General features: G+C 43.8%; 1 protein-coding gene across 2 annotated transcripts in view; it reads right to left on the reverse strand.

Moving 5' to 3' along the window:
- LOC139467717 (atrial natriuretic peptide-converting enzyme-like) overlaps window positions 1–16,743 on the reverse strand; it is a 175,534-nt gene that overhangs the window by 68,702 nt on the left and 90,089 nt on the right. For both annotated transcript variants that reach the window (XM_071249228.1, XM_071249227.1), the window contains exon 2: window positions 14,947–15,211. In XM_071249228.1, coding sequence (XP_071105329.1) covers window positions 14,947–15,211 — 265 coding nt within the window. The remainder of the gene's footprint in view (window positions 1–14,946; window positions 15,212–16,743) is intronic.

Raw genomic sequence — 16,743 nt, forward strand, 5'->3', positions numbered from 1 at the left:
ACATTGACCTTATGCCCTGATAACTGAGACTTTGTGATGCCCATGATGTAGTCGGAATTGTACAATGGACTTAAAGATTTTCTTCTCATTACTATATTTGCCGAAGCGCTGCGAAAGCTCTTCTCTAATTGAGGCTGTCGTCCATTTGACGTTGCAATATCTTCAATGAATTTAGTGATTTGTTGCCAAGTCAATTCACTTTCTGGGTCAAACAAGCATATGCACTTTGGAAATAGTTAAAGGCAGCTTTATAATTATAAGTCAAAATTCAACATTTGCCTTAAAGTTCAATGGTAATATCTAATGGCATGCCTTTAATTATGAAAGTCAAAATTCTTTGAATGTATACGGTTATCTTTTTTAAATCTACCTGGATCTGATGATCTGCATAACAATTCACCAGGAATGACTGGAAACCTCTTATCATACATGTGATACGTCAAACCTAATAATCAGTTTTTTACGAAGGAGAAGGTAGGATGTTACGTAACAGCAAACTCTGTAATAATGGTATGAAAATCCTCAGACATGTTCAAAGGGTTTAAAACTTGCCTTTTTCATTCTTAAACATGCACGTGTTTTACACCTGGCATGTTCAAGTACAGGAGGATGGCTGGAATAAGCGGAAAGGGCTGATTATGAACTGATGAAGATGATTTCCTCTTCATCTCTTATCAGGGGGCACGGGTTCCCCCAGTCGTCTAAGGCGCCGCGATTCGCTGTGCAGAGTTGCGTCGCTTGGGCACGCCAGAAACCTTTGATTGTGGGTTTGAATCCCGGTTCGCCCCGATTATGTTTCTAGTTTTATCAGCACTATACCCGTGCTCGTGGGTTTCACCGAAGTGGTAAACGTCAGAGACCTGCACCTCTTCGGGCTTTCCTCCCTCATTAAGCTGACACGCCGCGATATAACTGGAATACTGTTAAAAGCGGCTTTAAACCCAACTCACTCACTCACTCATCTCTTATCATACATTGGTACTGTCTTTATCTACATTTGGGCTCAGCTTGGGTCTGAGGTTTACTCAAGATCTAATATTTCAATATGCTTCCTAAAAGCTTTCGAAATTCATCCTTTACAACTGACACATTTTGGCCTTACTTATTGTTGCTGGTACAAAACATGGACGAACTGAAATCAGCAAAGCCTGGTTCCCATGCATGGGAACACATAGGATAATTGTCGTGCTAATTCGTCTAACAATGTACATGCCATCCGAAAAGAAGGTCGATTCCTGTCTCGTCCTTCTTGTCCTGTTTTGTACAACAAATGTATTAACAATTCGGTCTAATTTATATCACGATCTTATGATTTCCCTTAGCAATTGTGTGCATCGTTACAACATTCAAAGCCTCGGTAAAGCTTTTTAAAAGTTTTATGGTAGATATGTGGAGGACATTTCCAAATTTGACGCATCAGTTAAAAACATTATGTCCGATGCAATTCCCTATTTTGACTTGTACTTGTTTCGGGTGAACAAATGACTTGCCTTTGCATGTGTTTGTGACGGGTGCCATCGGTGGGGCAGGATACGCTCACCTTTTCGCGAACACCTGGTATCATTACTAGTGATACATAAACACATGCTAATGATATGGTCTGAATTGTACAGTCTGAACTATTCGAGATTTCTATTCGATATGGAAAGGGTTTTGTCGCTCTATTCGCCAAACGGATGTCAATCAAATACCTCAGGATCTTCACACTAAATGGGTTTGAGACAAAACTTTGCCTTCTGTCCGACCAAGGGTTACCACCCCTTCACAGGATCGCTACATTCGACTGTTCCACCTACATCATCGCAATGCCACAGCTACGGAGACTGCAGGACGCATCCCTGGTTTGAGGAGGATATCGGACCAGACTGTCAGGAACAGTCTTCTCGAGACAGAAGACCAGTTGTCGTCTCTGTTTTGCAACAGATCCATCGACAGCGACGCTTGCGTTGGTGCCATACCTTACAGCCTTGGGATTTGAGAAACCGGAGATGAGTGTGGGTTAGCGATGAATCACGATTTCTTCTTCACCGATGAGAGTACAGACAACGTGTTTATCGTCGTCGAAATGAGTGTTTTGCCCCACATTGTGTACGTGAATTCGAGGAGGGGGCATATCCCACACCAGGAGATCTGACTTGGTTGTTTGTTCAGGGAAATTTGACAGCAAATCGCTACGTGAATCAAATTCTTCAACCTCACCTTCTTCCAATCATTGAGCGCCAGAGGGAGCTGTTTCAACGGGACAACGCTCCACCGCAGGCAGCTCGTGTCACGGTAGACTACCTTCATACTGCCAACACCAACGTCTTGCCCTGACCTTCGAGATCTCCAGATCTCAACCCAATCAAACACCTCTTGGATGAACTCGATCGACGTGTACGTCAACGTCAGAACACGCCGCAGACATCCCCACAACATGCCAACGCGTTATAAGCAGAATGGTGCAGAATTCCGCAGGACAGAATTCGTACACTTATCCAGTCAGTGCCGAGGAGATGCAGAGCCGAGATTGCTGCCCGGGGCGGTCACACGAGATGCTGAGTCCAGCACAACTTAGTGGCCTTATGTGACACGACAATGAACATTATTCAATGCCTTTGTACAACGAAAACATGTGACTGTCAAGCTCCAAAATTTCATATTTGTATCTATAATATTAAATTAAATATATCGACTTAATGAGGTACAATAACTTTACTTAAAATCAACCTGTGCGTTTCTTTTTTTAAAGAATACATATATATATATATATATATATATATACATATATATATATATATATATATATATATATATATATATATATATATATATATATATATATATATATATATATATATATATATATATATATCCCTTGTTTAAATATAACGAAACGTACATACTCATCTGCAAAAAAGCAATATGGATGGTTAATTTAAATCATTCATCCAGAGTGGGGTGCTGGATGAATCTGCAAATGGAGTACTGGCCATTTGTCATGATGGGTGTACACGAACAGTGCATTAAACCAAACTCAAGGAATATATTGAAATATGATCATATGACTATGACTATGATTTTTAGTCACGAAATGTCCGGCAGGGCAGGATATGCTGACTAACTTCGGAAACAAACTGTGTCAGGGTTGCCGTGGATGTTATTCCTATATGGTGCCATCTCAGGGCAAATTGATGGCATGCTAAGAATGAGCGGGTTCATAGAGGTGTAGGACGGATTTGGGACCTCTAAGGTCCAAGAACAGAAATGTGTTGTAAGTAGGAATAGGCATTGAGCTGTATTGGACTGGTAAGGTGATACACTCACTCAACCAGGTGAAGCGACTGCGGTCAAAGACCTACCTCACGTCTTCCAACACTGTGGCCCTGGAAAGGGTCGCAGTTGTGTTTGTCTGTTTGTTGTTTAACGCCGCACTCAGCAATATAACAGCTAGATTACGGCGGTCTGTAAAAAATCGAGTCTGGACCATACAATCCAGTAATTAATATCATGATCATCGATCTACGCAATTGGGATACGATGACATGCATCAACCAAGTCAGCGAGCTTGACCACCCGATCCCGTTGGTCGCCTCTTACGACAAGCATTGTCGCCTCTTACGGCAAGCATGGATAGCTGAAGACCTACCTATTATTCCCCGGATCTTCACCGGTCGGTGAGAGAGCTGGACAGGAACAGCACTGCCCCTTTATCGCGGGATGTCTTATAAATATGGGTGGATATGTCAAATATACTCAGGCCATAAACAAGTTAATAAAACCCACATACCAGGGTTCATAACCATAGCATATCTGGAATTGAAACACTCAGCCAACATACCCTCTCAGCGGTAAGGGGTGTCAGAAAAGAAATTCAACTCGTTTTTCGAAAATGAAAAGGCGTCCAATATACCAGGTATGTACATAGCCTCTGATATGTCATCATAGAGTTCTTTCATTATATGTTTCCCAGTGCACATGAATACACTTCATCAGTAAAAACCCTGATTTCTCACGAGTGTCAGAAAAAGACTTGGACAAAACCTGAGCTTCATCGTTTATATCAAAATGAAAGGATCCTGAACATTCCTGTCTCTGTGTGGTATGTCAGATAAATTTTGTTCCGATATGAGTGGTTTACGTCAGCATGAGGCTCTTGCGGAGTTGAAAGGAGGCTCAAAATATACTCGCAGCCAGCGTTGTTAAATGTGCAGGTCAGGTTAGGATCAACAGTTTCTGATTTGTCCTTAATTGACAAGTCAGCTTAGCGTGACCTTATCTGATTCTTGAAGCTCAGGTTTGATGTGGCGGTCGAACCGAAGAATAAAAATACACACTGAGAAGGAGTAACTGAGACAAACGGGGCCGCTCATTGATCAATTCAATTGAATCTGTTCATTCATTATCGGAGAGAAACGATCCCAATGATAAACAAGCATTTGTCTGATGCCTGGAAGTTTTATGTCAGCTGTTCTCTCGGGTCAGCTTGTCTTGGAATCCTGAGTCTTATTATTTCCATGGCTACACTGGGGATGTTGACAACCGGTCACGTAATCTGTCCACCGTCGGGAGCCCGAGTAAGCTGTCCACCGTCGGGAGCCCGAGTAAGTTGTCCACCGTAGGAAGCCCAAGGAATCTGTCCACCATAGGGATCCCGCGTAAGCTGTCCACCGTAGGGAGCCCGAGTAAGTTGTCCTCCATAGGGAGCCCGAGTAAGTTGTCCACCGTAGGGAGCCCGAGTAAGTTGTCCACCGTAGGGAGCCCGAGTAAGCTGTCCACCGTAGAGAGCCCGAGTAAACTGTCCACCGTAGGGAGCCCAAGGAATCTTTCCACCGTAGGGAGCCCGAGTAATCTGTCCACCGTAGGGGGCCCCGAGTAATCTGTCCACCGTAGGGAGCCTGAGTACGCTGTCCACCGTAGGGAGCCCGAGTAATCTGTCCACCGTAGGAAGCCCAAGGAATCTGTCCACCATAGGGATCCCGAGTAAGCTGTCCACCGTAGAGAGCCCGAGTAAACTGTCCACCGTAGGGAGCCCAAGGAATCTTTCCACCGTAGGGAGCCCGAGTAATCTGTCCACCGTAGGGGGCCCCGAGTAATCTGTCCACCGTAGGGAGCCTGAGTACGCTGTCCACCGTAGGGAGCCCGAGTAATCTGTCCACCGTAGGAAGCCCAAGGAATCTGTCCACCATAGGGATCCCGAGTAAGCTGTCCACCGTAGGGACCCCGAGTAAGTTGGCCACCGTATGGACCCCGAGCAAGCTGTCCACCGTAGGTAGCCCGAGTAATCTTTCCACCGTAGGGAGCCCAAGGAATCTTTCCACCGTATGGAGCCCGAGTAAACTGGCCACCGTAGGGAGCCCGAGTAAACTGGCCACCGTATGGAGCCCGAGTAAACTGGCCACCGTATGGAGCCCGAGTAAACTGGCCACCGTAGGGACCCCGAGTAAACTGGCCACCGTAGGGAGCCCGAGTAAACTGGCCACCGTGGGGAGCCCGAGTAAGCTGGCCACCGTAGGGACCCCGAGTAAGCTGGCCACCGTAAGGACTCCGAGTAAGCTGGCCACCGTAAGGACTCCGAGTAAGCTGGCCACCGTATGGACTCCGCGTAAACTGGCCACCGTATGGACGTAAGATGTCCTCTTAGGGAACTCTCAGTAAGCTGTCACCGTGGGGACGTAAAGTAACCACATACAGCATCATGCTGATGAATGTTTTATTACACATATAAGCGCATGAGGAGGAGGATGTGTTGTGAAAATAAAGGAACTACTTAACCACAACAGCGAAAAAGTGTTTCATTTCGGAGAAAAATAAAAGCAAAAACAGATTCTGTAAGCAAATGGTCAGTAATGAAATCAACATGGCGTCCTGTCCTGTCAAGTTGGGTAAATTTGCGACTTGTATCATTTGGAGATATGTACCATCTGGAATAATGATACAACTCTAGAGGCAGATGTGGATAATCGGGTGAGTACGATTTTAAATGGTTTTTAGCAATACTCCCTCTATATCACACCAAAAACTGGCACCTGGTGTGTTATTGTGGGAAATCGAACACAGATCGAACGCTTTAATCACCAGCAATATACATCTCCCCCGATACGACTGAAGGATAGCTTCAACGTGGGGATTCACTTGAATTACGTGACATCACATTGTTTATGACGTAATCAGCCTTGACAGGGGACGCCGTCGCCCAAATACGACTGTGACAGAAACCTGGACACTCACTGATACAAAAGTAACTGGCAGACATTTAATATAAGCAACAGACTTTGTAATCCACTCCGTCAATATAGTGCACAGTTCATCTTGTGATATCAGAAATCACAGATTCGATGAAATATAAATCAAAGATGCTGAAAATCCTCGCTATAATACAACTGACATCGAAGTAAACGGAAAACTTGCTCACTTGTCAACTTTCGAGTTTAAATGATTTCTGGACCATCAGAACTACTCGTTTACTAATGTCAGCTACTCGGCAATGTTGAAGACAACCTGTCAATGTTGTTTTTTCAAAAGCACCTGTATGTGTGTGATCATTTTAGAGTACCGTATAGACATCGGTGGGAAATGAAATGACTGGCTGACTGGAATGTAATAGACAGGGACCCACAGCCTACTCCGTGATGAATTACATACCAACAATAACTGTCTGACCATGTTTTTCTTGGTATTCATCATCAATCAAACGTACTCGAAAAAATGCGATATGGATTCGAGAGGGGATGAAGAAAATGTTTCTATTTTTAACTGTCACAAATAAATCCCCATTGTTGACATGTTTTGTCAGAAGAAAAGAGAAAAAGTAAGCAGAAAATATGATATTGATGGACTTGTACACAACGAACTGAAGGTCAGTGGTGTACAACGGGACGGCTCAGCTCATTAAGTCCCGCACACCTAGCCATTGACATATGTTTTGTTTGTTTGTAGTTTAACGCCGCACTCAGCAATATTCCAGGTAAGTGACGGCGGGCTGTAAATAAGCGAGTCTGGACCAGACAATCCAGTCGTTGACACATGACAATCTCCTTACGCAACTGGGACACGATGACATGCATCAAGTCAGTGAGGCTATGCCCATTACATCAAAGCCATCTTAGCGCTACGATTGTCGAACCTCTGTGTCAAAGTAGGGAATTTACGATCGTCTTAATGCAGCGATCGCTTTGTGAAACGGGGTCCGACCACCCGACCGAGGTTAGTCACCTCTTAAGAAATCGTCGGTTGTAGGAGCCCAATTCTAACCAGGGTCTTCACGAGACAATTGACACATTATCATTATCTGTGCGCACCCTGAACCAGGAGGGCCGTTGCATGGTATATAATAAATAAGTACCAACTTATGACCTGTTTGAAGTGCTATTCTGCTAAACTCAATTGGAGTAAGATGTGGATCGTGCAGATGTCAGCCTATTCACACACGACAGTAACAATTAAAAAAAATCATAAACGGCAAATAATGAATAAAATACTCAACTGACTCTCGTGCAATACCAATTTATGAAATTCGTGAATAGTCCTGGTATCTGACTCGCGTTCGCCCGTCAGATACTATTCACTAGTTTCAAAAAACTGGAATTACATGGGACGTCATTTAGTATTCTATCAGAAGCAGCAATACCCACACACCGGTATATTTAGGAATTGACTTCCATATTATTGGCGTTTATCATGGAGGTATAAACGTAAAATCCGATTTGCATACCAAGTAAATCCGCTTGGAGAAGCGGATTAACACAAAGTGTGCACACCGGCTTTTACGGATCAATCCCATATAGCCGGTCGGGTAATTCGAAATAATCCGGATTAACTGTAGCACATGGATGTTTGGCCGGCTATGTCTGTTCCCGAGGGCCTTCTGTCAGCCTGTTATCAGTTACCATCACTGATCAAGGGAAGTGAATGTAGATCGTCAATTAAAATACTCGTGTTTTTGAGTGAACATTTTATACTGATAATTGGTTGATATATTTTGAGAGAGCGTATTTATTCAAAAGGAGGATAAGACAAGATTAATCATTAATCATAAAACTTACAATTGAATCGCTTTAAAAACTAAGCATTTAGTCTTCTTTGTTGGTTGGTTGGTTTGTTGTTTAACGCCGCACTCAGCAATATTCCAGCTATATGACGGCGGTCTGTAAATAATCGATTCTGGACCAGTGATTAATCCAGTGATTAATATCATGAGCATCGATCCACACAGTTGGGATCGATGACATGCATCAACCAAGTCAGCGAGCCTGACCACCCGACCCAGTTAGTCGCGTCTTAAGACAAGCATAGTCGCCTTTTACAACAAGCATGGGTTGCTGAAGACCTATTCCTACCCGGACCTTCGATGTAAATGTGGAGCAAGCAAAAGTATAATGTACTGAAAATAGTTAGGGATCATGAATATGTTTGAGGATATTTTTTGCCATCAGCTGCTCATTCGAATTTGGTCATCTGTACAACTGTACACAACGTCTACCTTGCGCCCAGACAGATATCTACTTGATATGTTACAGTATAATTCTCACTAAACACCCGATATACACCTACACCGCTCAAAACTCGCTCAATTATTGCCATGCTAAAAATGAATTTGTCAAGTCTTTTTTTGTGTGCAGAATTTGTGCAGTGCCTTTTAATCTAACACAGGACTCGCGTACAGCTACGTTGAGATCAGAGAGAGCATACGGGCTCTTCATTTTGTACGTGGCATTATAAACTGTGGGTGAGGTGAGGTGAAATGGGGTTTAAGGTCGCGTCCAAGGTTATTGCTCTTATATAGCGACGGACGAGTATGCACGTGTGTGTTTGTGTGGCTGCTTGTACTAGTCCGGACTGATGCCGATTTATAGTGCTAGCTCACTGAGATACCATGCCGCAGTTTAACATGAATACCCCACTCAGACACAGTATACCGACTCCGAGCCGACCAGTCCTTGTTTGGCCTCTTAATGCCGTGTGCCAGACAGGGTAACAACAAGTACCATCTTTAAACGTCTTTTGGTATGACGCAGCTGGGGATCGAACCCCGGACCTTCCGCTCTCCGGGCGCCCGCTCTACCACTAGACCACGGAGGCTGCCATAAACGTTGGGAGCATCAACATAAACGTAACATCATATAGAAGAATCATCACAACATTCATCGCCGTGTCGACTAACGATCTTGAACTTCATTTGCAAACAAGTTTCCCCTTTAACAAGTCATTTAAATGTCGACCTCATTATAAGCCAATGTAGCTTTGGTTGTTCAGTAAATGGCGTTGTTTAACTGTAAAACTTACAACCATTTCATTCGTACGAAATCACATAGGGACCATGGCATGATTCGATGAGCCGATCGTCCATCGGGATACCCCCGCCAACACATAGTTTGATATTATTAGATGTTACTCTTGAATGCAGATGTTTCCAGCCCGGCGGTATTTGTGGTAAGGCTATTCTGAACACTATTTCGAATATGGATGTAATCTTTTATAATCGATCTCGGAAAAAACTGCGCCTATCCTGCTATGTCGCAGAAGAAGAGAAAACAGGTCTAGGGTGGCGTCAGTGACGAATGTTGGCGTAAGACACAATATTTATTCAGTCAAAGATTTAAGACAAACGACCTTTGTGTCGAGGAGGAACCAAACATTATGTTTTAACCCGCATTGCCTCCAGGACAACCAGGCTATCCAGGAAGGCCTTTTTGTTCAAAACCTGCAACAAAGGCACATGGCGTTCCTCTGTCTTCATGATCGGCGATTGCTGGTGTTACAGGGTCGTAGCTACGTCACACAATCTACGTGGCTCCGTTGTAATGAATATGGAAGTGAAATGAACACAACACTGATGAAACGGGCCTTTGAAGATCAACTTCGGGACACATTTAGAGCCTTGTACAAATGTCACATGGGCGTCAGCGGCATGGCACCAATGGTGAAAGTGGTAGCCGAGGAGGCGACTCTAATACTGTGTTCACACAAGTGTACCGCATGACAACGTCAGAGTATGCAGGCCCGACTGGATTCAAAGCTAGACAAGCAATATTCACTCACTAATTCCTCGTGAAAAGGAAATTATTTGAACTTAGTCGCCAGTTCCGTCATTCTTGACCTTAAATCACAGCTATTGACAATATCAATTTTGTCCGACCATTTCCTATATACATGATAGTGACAATAATACAAGCGCTGAGTTTAATGATGTCACTAAGCGTCAATACGCGGATCTAGAAACAAAGGAGTATAAGGGGATTGGTTGACTAAGTGTAACCATATCACCACGCTATAACAATTGTCAATCAAATGAGTGAGTGAGTTTATCGCCGCTTTTAACAGTACTCCAGTTATACCACGGCGTGTCAGCTTAATGTGGGAGGAAAGCCCGAAGTGATGCAGGTCTCAGACGTTTACCACTTCGGTGAAACCCACGAGCACGGGTATGGTGTTAACAAACCTAGAAACGTAATCGGGGCGAACCGGGATTTGAACCCACAATCATAGGTTTCTGGCGTGCCCAAGGGACGCAACTCTGTGCAGCGAATCGCGGCGCCATAGACAACTGGGCCAACCATGCCCAGTCACGGAAATGCAGAATATCAATAAACATTTAATAGTTGACATGATAATGGGAGTCAAATATTGTCAATTCAACTGTGGCATAATAGAGACCGAATGAAGTATCCCAACACATTTTGAAGTATATTTGAAACCACTGTTTGAAGTGTTTTTAGTAAAATCAAATGCCACGATATCGGATTCTTTAAAATTTCAGATTCTCGTTGCGTTAGGGATAGCTATCGATGTTTGTGAACGGCATCACGGTTGTGGCAGGGACGCTGACACTGATAGAAACGTGATGTTTGAGCACAGATCACGAGTTGTTACAGGCATTTACACAAGAGAACAAGAGACAATTTCATTTTGCACTTCCGGATTTTTTACTAGTTACTTCAGCATTGATCGCGTTCCATTTCGCGGACAATGGTCAAGCCTGGCCGACCACCGTTGACAAGCACTTACCAAGGTATAACCCAACTAAACATTGGTTGACCAAATGTGAACTGATACGTTGACCGACCGGTGAAGATCCGGGGTAGAATAGGCCTTCAGCAACCCATGCTTGCCGTATAAGGCAACTATGTTTGTCGTAAGAGGCGACCGACGGGATCGGGTGGTCAGGCCTGCTGACTTGGTTGGTGCATGTCATCGATCCCAATTGAGCGGATCGATGCTCATGATATTAATCACTGGATTGTCTGGACCAGACTCGATTATTTACAGGCCACAGTTATATAGCTGGAATATTGCTGTGTGCGGCGTTAAACAACAATCAAACAAACAAACAAACAATCACACGTTGATCAAAGTTGACCAAAGTTGACCAAATCTCCAGGTGACGTCTTCGTTGAAGCTCAACATTTAGTTTCATGTATTGAATAAATCATGAATAAAATAATTTTATTGAATATTAACTAGGTATTGGTAGTATATTATGTATTCTGATATGCGTGGGAGAAATTTAACTATCGATTTTTGACATGAATATTTTAGAATTCATAATATAACGTTTATGATGATTTTACATCTCTGATGTTCTAATTTTCTTTTCGTTTTATATGCATACAAATTGAAAAGGTTCAATTACATCTTTGTCAAGCAATAAAACACGTTTGTTAACCTCTCATAGCTGTGGGTGAGACATAAGTCTGGTTATCTGTCTCGTGGCAGCCATGTTATATAATATCTAGGAATCAAATGTTATGCGTTCTTTTAGGGTCCTGCTCTGTGTTATCCGTTGATTAACACTGGTAAAATTAGTATGAAGCAATTCAACCTTGGCTTCCAGAAATATGGTAACACCAGTTGCCTCAGGTCACTCAAATTTTATTAATCAAATGCGCGCGTAACTCATATTTGTCGGGCTTACTTTTGAAGGAAATATGGTGTGTCCTGTTTGAAGTTTAGCGACACCCAGCAATATTCCGGCTAGGATGGCTGGTAGGAAATCAATGGGAATTCGTATCTGCGTCATAGGCAGCAACGCGCCTGTAATCGTCACATTATTCCACTCCCTTTCGTTTAAAAACAGTTCATTTGAGATTTTATAATACTTTCGAAAGAAGCTATTCTCAGAGTTGAGACCTTTGTAACAAATACTGAATGTATGGTCACATTGCTCTGAAGAGATTTACAATGCTCAGTGTACATTTGTATTTCACGACTGGCGCATCCCTGACTGGCTTCAACAGAGTAATGTAGATACGTGTTCTCGAAATGCACACAGGACTAACTGTTTTAAATCTAACAAATCAGGTTGATTTGGGGGTAGCCATGTGATTTAATCGTTCGCTCGAATTCTCAACTCTTAGCAGTGAATCTACTGAGTTTCGTAGTTTCGTTTCCTGACACGGCGTAAAATCGATGCTGACATTATCGACCACTGGTTTAAGCTGCTCCAGACAGATTACACTTCCGGTCGCCGTGATATAACTGCAAGGTGAATCCTCATTTACTTACTAGCATCCGTTGCGAACATCCATGACTTAATCCACATATGTATTACGAAACGTGACTGCTCCTTCTACTTAAGCATGCAAATAGAATGCATCCACTTTCAACCTATGCCCCGGAACCCGTGTACGTGCAATAGCCGATGACAGAACAGACCAGAAACAGACAACACATAGGGCATGCCTACGTCAGCGCCTATCGTAATTACGAACTCTCTGATAACGTCCGGTATTGTGTTGACTAATTGCCGTATCCCTTAACATACATCAGGATTGATTTAAAACAAATAATAGAAAGCGCGTGAAGTGCCTACTGAGTGAATCAATATGCCGTGAGGTCTCTGACGAGGTTTACGACATAGACTCACGCCGCTACACAGCACTCACGTCATCCAACAGAAACCATTAGACTAGCAAACACAATTAAACACAGCAGCAAAACATGCGTGTATTGACTTTGGTATTTTCGAGTTGAATATGTGAGCATGTGTTAAAAAACGCACCGTGCCGTGCCGTGCCGCAAATCCGGGTGACGTTGCATCACTGTATGATATAGGCACTGACTTTTTGAATTCGCGAGATAAATGTATTTTTTTAAATGTTGCGTTTTTCATCTTTCTGTATCAGTGGTGCGTGTTCGGATGCTGTACTTCAGAAGCTATCAGACTGGATAAGCGATGTTGGAGACGTTATGTGTGGAGGATGATGGCGTGAGGCCCGTCCATTCAGCAGACAGATATATCATCCCCGCGGCTATGGCAGAATTAACGCGGTGGCCAAAATCCCCTAAACCCCATTGACTTCTTCTTTCGTGGTATAAGAGATTATCCATCCAGGAGTACATGCCGCATGTTCAGACGAGCTGCTACAGCTTGGCGAACGGACAGCATAGTACGGACTGTTAGCATAGAGCGGACTGTTAGCATAGAACGGGATGTTGGTACAGAACGGACTTTGAGCATAGAGCGGACTGTTAGCATGGTACGGACTGTGAGCATAGAGCGGACTGTTAGCATAGTACGGACTGTGAGCATAGAGCGGACTGTTAGCACAGAACGGACTGTGAGCATAGAGCGGACTGTTAGCACAGTACGCACTGTGAGCATATAGCGCACTGTTAGCATAGTACGGACTGTGAGCATAGAGCGGACTGTTAGCATAGTACGGACTGTGAGCATAGAGCGGACTGTTAGCATAGAACGGACTGTGAGCATAGAGCGGACTGTTAGCATAGTACGGACTGTGAGCATAGAGCGGAATGTTAGCACTGTACGGACTGTGAGCATAGAGCGGACTGTTAGCACAGAACGGACTGTGAGCATAGAGCGGACTGTTAGCATAGAGCGGACTGTTAGCACAGAACAGACTGTGAGCATAGAGCGGACTGTTAGCATAGAACGGAGTGTTGGTACAGAACGGACTTTGAGCATAGAATGGACTCTGAACATAGAACGGACTCTGAGCATACATAGTGAGTTTATGTTGAGGATATCTGTTGCGTTTTGTTTTTTCCCTGAAGTAAGAGCCATGTTGAAAAGGCTCCAGTTGTTGTCCAACCATGGCCGCCGACAGAGTAATGAAATCATGTAAATATAAATAACACTTCCGTTAATAATTACAATAATGACACCTGTTTATCTTAAACAGAAATACTTTAGTTAAAAAACAGTCGATTTCTAAAGTTGATCAAGATGGGTTTTAAGCCAAAGGCTAATCCTAAACGATTTTTATCTAAATTTGACTTCTCTTGGAAATTAGATTATACATAATAGCCAGTCCATATTAAACGGGATTTACATTATACAAGATAATGACTAGTTGACAGCTATCGACGGATTCTCCAGTATGGACTTCTTTCTCTATTTTGAACTATAAATCAGCCAGACAGGCACTTTCGTTTCCTACACTAAAAGACTACTGTAGAGGCCTTGTATATGATGTACATACCCGCAAGTCCGGGTCGCATGTCTCCCTTTGGCTCATGGCACATTGGAATAACTTTAAGAGAGCCTTTTAAGGGGTAGGGTATTGTACTAGAGAGCAGTTTCCACCAAGCACGGATGACAGTGATGAATGAAAAAGCTACTTCTTAAACTACGTTTGTTTTCACTGTCAACTTTATACGTTCTTCTTTTGTTGCTCACAGAAAGGGACATAAAATTACCTAATTCCGGTTTAGAACCCTTAGGCGTGCCCTAGTATATATACCGGAAGCGGAAGTTCTACGGTGATAAAATGTCGTATCAGAAGGTGTTTGGGACTGTGTTTTTCTACCTTTTGTTTGTTTTTTGCGTTTTCTTTGTGTTTTTCTCTTTGGTTATACGTTTGGAGAAAAGTTTGGGGCTGGGGGTTCCATTAGTTGTAAAAAAAAATTAAAAAACCCTTAAGGTAGAAAAACGTGTTTCGTGAAAGATCTGTGATGTAATATGTACAATATTGTGTAATGTGCACAAAACGAAAATGTACTCACTGAGGAAATGGACAAGCAGCCCAACGACGACAGCGACGATGGCGACAGCGAGGATGACGAAGGCGATAATCCATATGTGACGTCGTCGGCTAGATTTGGGTGATTTGAAGGTGATCTGTTCGTGAGGCTGAGGAGGTCGGCAGTGCATATAGTCCTTGGCACGTGCAGCCTGAGCCTTCTGGTCCGCGGCGGAGGGGGGTGGGGTCTTGTTACCCCTGCACCCCTTTCCATCGTTCTCCTCAAACAGTGGGTTGTCGTAACAGGCCTGAAGTAGAGTAACATGTTCATCACCCGAGCGCCTATGTAGCACCTTTAAGGGAATATCCCGTATAAAGTGAGTCGCCATTCCTGGCAGATGGGGCATGAAGCCGCCTGGGAAACAGTTTTAGACCTAGTTTGAAAAATTCCACAAGCTATATTCCAGTAAAGATCATTCCTCACACCTTTTGGAAAATTAACACCAATCAGCCCACGAACTAACGCGCCTCGGCGTTCTGAAGACTTCTCCTAAGAAATATTGACTAAGATCCAACGTCTAACAAGTCAAACAGAGCAGACGACACACCGCCGCGTCGCCAGGTGGCAGCGAACGTTCCGTCACTGAAGTATCGTCAAGCACGACTGACTACTGTCTCTCTCTCTCTCACACTCTCTCTCTCACACACACACTCTCTCCCACCCGCTGACGTTGGCAGGTGCGCGTGACGCCCCGTGGGACTGAGCGTGTGTCTCTGAGACGAGAGCCTAGGTAGAGGGTGTTACGGGCGGGAGTGAGGGCGGGAACAGCACGGTGAGATAGAAGACAGGCTGACAGTCGATCGGGATTGTCGTTTTCCCCCTCTCTCTCTCCGTCCGGCGCTCGGGGGAGACAAGCTATCGATGGGAGTGTAATTCTTCCAGGCTAGATTGTCTCAGCGTATTTTCATTTGCACAGCTATTAAGTTGGCCCGAGGGCGAATATATACGGCACTGTTGAATAGTTCCTCCATGTAGGAAAATCACTCGATTCTTTCTCTGGCTGCCAATACCAATGTGACATTAATCTACATATCGTAAATATGGAAATATGAATTCTACAATAGTGGCTTGATGACGGCCGTGATTGTTATCTAATCGTATTCATCGAGAGAGCCTGATCAATGACAGGATGGAGGTTTGATGAGCGCTAGGATGCCTACTGTCTTTGCCGTGGATGGTTTTATTCCACCCTGGGTTAATGACACGTTCACATCAGCGGCGAGGCGGGACACGAGACAAGCTCCATACGGCGACAGAGCTACGGACGTAGCTTGGTGAAACCGCGGGGGCGGGGAGGGGAGAAAATGGGGAGGGGTGAACTTAGGGTGGTGCGTGAGCCGGGGGGGGGGGGGGGGGGGGGGGGTCCGGAAATCGTATACGACGTATGGTAGACTGGCATACCACTGATAAGCCCATGGGAGCCACAGCAAGCGCCACTTTACTCCGCAACTCGACCGATCACACCGAGAACTTATGCACATCGATAGCCATAACAGTATTAATGCTTCCTGAAATAGGTCTTTGATCGACTAAACATTGATCAAATTGTGTTATCATTATTATAAAAAGGTTAAATTATGTATATGAAATTGACAGTCCTTTATACGGTATGCCTTTTAAAAGATGTGAATTATATTTGGATACAGCGACAAAAGAACGAAAAATCGTATAATGATAAGACAAGTGATAGAATATTTATGCTAAGACAGTTTCCTCAAATTATTTACAATGTCATTAAGTATAAAAAAAACGTCGGATATCAAAAGCGAGACGAGAAGA

This window comes from Haliotis cracherodii, unplaced genomic scaffold, assembly GCF_022045235.1.
Source record: "Haliotis cracherodii isolate W230 unplaced genomic scaffold, xgHalCrac1.p SCAF_2, whole genome shotgun sequence".
In the NCBI taxonomy this organism is placed as follows: domain Eukaryota; kingdom Metazoa; phylum Mollusca; class Gastropoda; order Lepetellida; family Haliotidae; genus Haliotis; species Haliotis cracherodii.